This window comes from Uranotaenia lowii, chromosome 3 (genome assembly GCF_029784155.1).
Source record: "Uranotaenia lowii strain MFRU-FL chromosome 3, ASM2978415v1, whole genome shotgun sequence".
In the NCBI taxonomy this organism is placed as follows: domain Eukaryota; kingdom Metazoa; phylum Arthropoda; class Insecta; order Diptera; family Culicidae; genus Uranotaenia; species Uranotaenia lowii.
Window position 1 is genome coordinate 4,975,670 of NC_073693.1, and position 2,885 is coordinate 4,978,554.

The 2,885-nt window shown below is 36.2% G+C and overlaps 1 protein-coding gene across 1 annotated transcript in view; it reads left to right on the forward strand.

Annotated features, from left to right (window-relative positions):
- The first annotated feature begins 1,377 nt into the window (after window positions 1–1,377).
- LOC129750638 (uncharacterized) overlaps window positions 1,378–2,885 on the forward strand; it is a 29,821-nt gene continuing 28,313 nt past the window's right edge. The window contains exon 1 of the mRNA XM_055745635.1: window positions 1,378–2,106. Coding sequence (XP_055601610.1) covers window positions 1,378–2,106 — 729 coding nt within the window. The remainder of the gene's footprint in view (window positions 2,107–2,885) is intronic.

Sequence of the window (2,885 nt, forward strand, 5' to 3'; positions counted from 1 at the left end):
CTTTGAATCATTCAAAAAAGATTCAACTGACTTGATGTCGAATTATGTACATTAGTTTTCGAAGGCAGGCCAGTAAGAAGAAAGAAATGTCTATCTGAGCGAAAAACAATCAGATGCAATCAAAAATCGTTAAAAGATTCAACTTAAAATGCGGAATCCACAATTAGCAAATCATATTCTGTATGGGACTGTTATGCGAATAGATTTGAAAAAGTTCTTAAATAACAGTCCCATAACGAATAAAAATTGTGCTCCCGACCTTACCATTGGCCCAATTTCAAAAAATTCAGGTCTTACGATTTATTATGACAACCTAGAACACATTACTTCAAACGATTTTCGTTTATGCTGAAAAAATGTGGTCACAATTTAAAAATATATTCCAAAACAGAAAAAGCTGATTTTCTCGCTTTCTTGTTTTTGCATATGGGACTGTTATGAAAGTAGGGGCAGTATTGGATAAATATAATTCATTGGATAAACATTAATAAAGTCGTGCTTGGTAACGTTCAACATCCATTCAGAAGAGAAATATATCTTTTTGGACTCTAGGGATCAACTAAACCTATAACATCCATTTTGGAAAACTTTTTCTTAAAAAAGTTGAGAGTTTACTATTTGCTTTGGAAACATGGCATTAAGAAGTTCATATTATACTCAAACGATTGACATATTAGAAAAAATATATTTATTATAATGTTTTTAGATGGGAAACATTTTAATGTGATAAACAAAATTTTTTTAGTAACATTTTGTTAGATTTTTCAAACAAAGTGAATTTTTTTAGATAACAGGATTGTTGTTTTGATCTATTTGGTAAATTTCTAGAACATCCCTAGCACTTCCAGTGAGCATGCTGTTTAACAAGTCACTGGAAACTTCTACTGTACCCATACTTTGGAAAACTGCAGCTATCTCACCGATTCATAAATCTGGTAACATTCATCTTGTTGAAAACTATCGAGGCATATCAATTCTGAACTGCTTAGCAAAGGTATTTGAATTGTTAATCTTCAATAAAATGAGTTCAGTTTCATCACATATCATCGCAGAATGCCAACATGGTTTCCGTAAAAAGAGATCAACACTAACTAACTTGATGGTGTATGTTCCGTTCATTAGTAGATCTCTATCCGACAAGAAACAAGTCGACGCAATTTATGTGGATTTCGCCAAAGCATTCGATCGGCTCCCGCACAAACTACTTATCGATAAGCTTGACACTATCGGATTTCCCAAATGATCAAGTGGCTAGAGTCATACCTTCAAGACAGAACCGCATTCGTCAGACAGGGTCACATCAAGTCCACAACTTTCACTGTTCCTTCTGGAGTTCCCCAAGGAAGCCACTTAGGTCCATTGCTATTTAATCTCTATATGAACGACCTTTGTGTACTGATCGATTCGGAAATAATATTCTACGCCGACGATTTGAAGTTGTATCGCACCATCACAGATTATGAAGACTGTGTTTCACTTCAACAAGACCTCGACAAACTTATGATTTGGTGTCGAGTGAATGCAATGGAGATGAATTTAGGAAAATGTAAAATCTTGACTTTCTCCAGGAGCAGAACAGAGATAACGCATAGTTACCTAGCGGGTGATTTTGTGCTTGAAAAGGTTGAATCTATGAGGGATCTTGGCGTGATTCTGGACAAATCGCTCACGTTTGAGGATCATCTAGCTTTAACCGTGGCCAAAGCTAAAACAGTGCTAGGATTCATCGTACGCCACACAAAAGGATTCAGTGATACCACCACTCTAAAAGTACTTTACTGTTCACTGGTCCGTTCTGTTTTGGAGTATAATATCCAAATTTGGGCACCTTCATCCATAGGCGGCATGAAGCTGCTAGAATCTGTCCAGAAACGTTTCCTGCGATATGCACTTCCGAACCTTCCCTGGAACGAACCGCAACGGCTTCCCCCTTACGACGATCGATGCGGAATCCTGAAAATCGAACCAATCGGATCTCGTGTATTACTCCTCCGGCGTGTATTCATCTTTGATATTTTATCTGGAAACATCGACAGTACCAACTTGATCGAAATGATACCATTCCATGTCCCTTCGCGCGCTTTGCGCAATTACGAGCCATTAAGGGTGATGAATTACGGACGAAATGAGTTTTATAACCCCTTTGATATTTCTTGTAAGATTTTTAACCAAGTGTATTCATGTTTCGACTATAATATAAGTAAAAATAGTTTTAAGCGTAGATTAAGAGAAAATCAGTCTGTGTGATATTGAGTTATCGTAGACCGTGATCAATAAATAAATAAATAAAAAATAAATAAATTTGATCCATTTGATCCGTTTCAGTTTTGAGATATAGCTGAGGAATCAAGTATCCCCAGGAATAATATATCCTCATTCTCCCCTACATGTTTTCTTTATATGTCTTATAAATTCCCTTCAAGAATTTTTTTGGTGAACAACTTGGTCGAAGATTGTAACTTCGAAGTTGGAACATTTTCCAAAAACTGCACTCAAAATTCAAACCCAATTTTCACAGGGTAGGGTGGACCAAATTTCAAAATTCATGTTGTCTTCGAATCCTTATTCTATACTTATCAGAACTCATTTGTTGAATTTTGTGCAAAAAATTGCAAAGTACCTAAAATAAATAAAATATTTACTAACGAAACCCTCAATCGTTTGATTTCAAAAATTATTTGAGCCGATCCAGTGGCCTTCATTGGGAATCCACCAACCGATTCAACTGAAGCTCGAACTCCAACAGCATTCAGTCTCTCAACTTGGTGGTAAAATTCAATATTTGAAATTAATTAAATGCATTATGAATCAAAGCCAAGCCATCAGGCTGGGCTGGCTTGCGCTGAAGATTGCTGGTGCCTTCTCAGTGATCAGAATTTTTAATT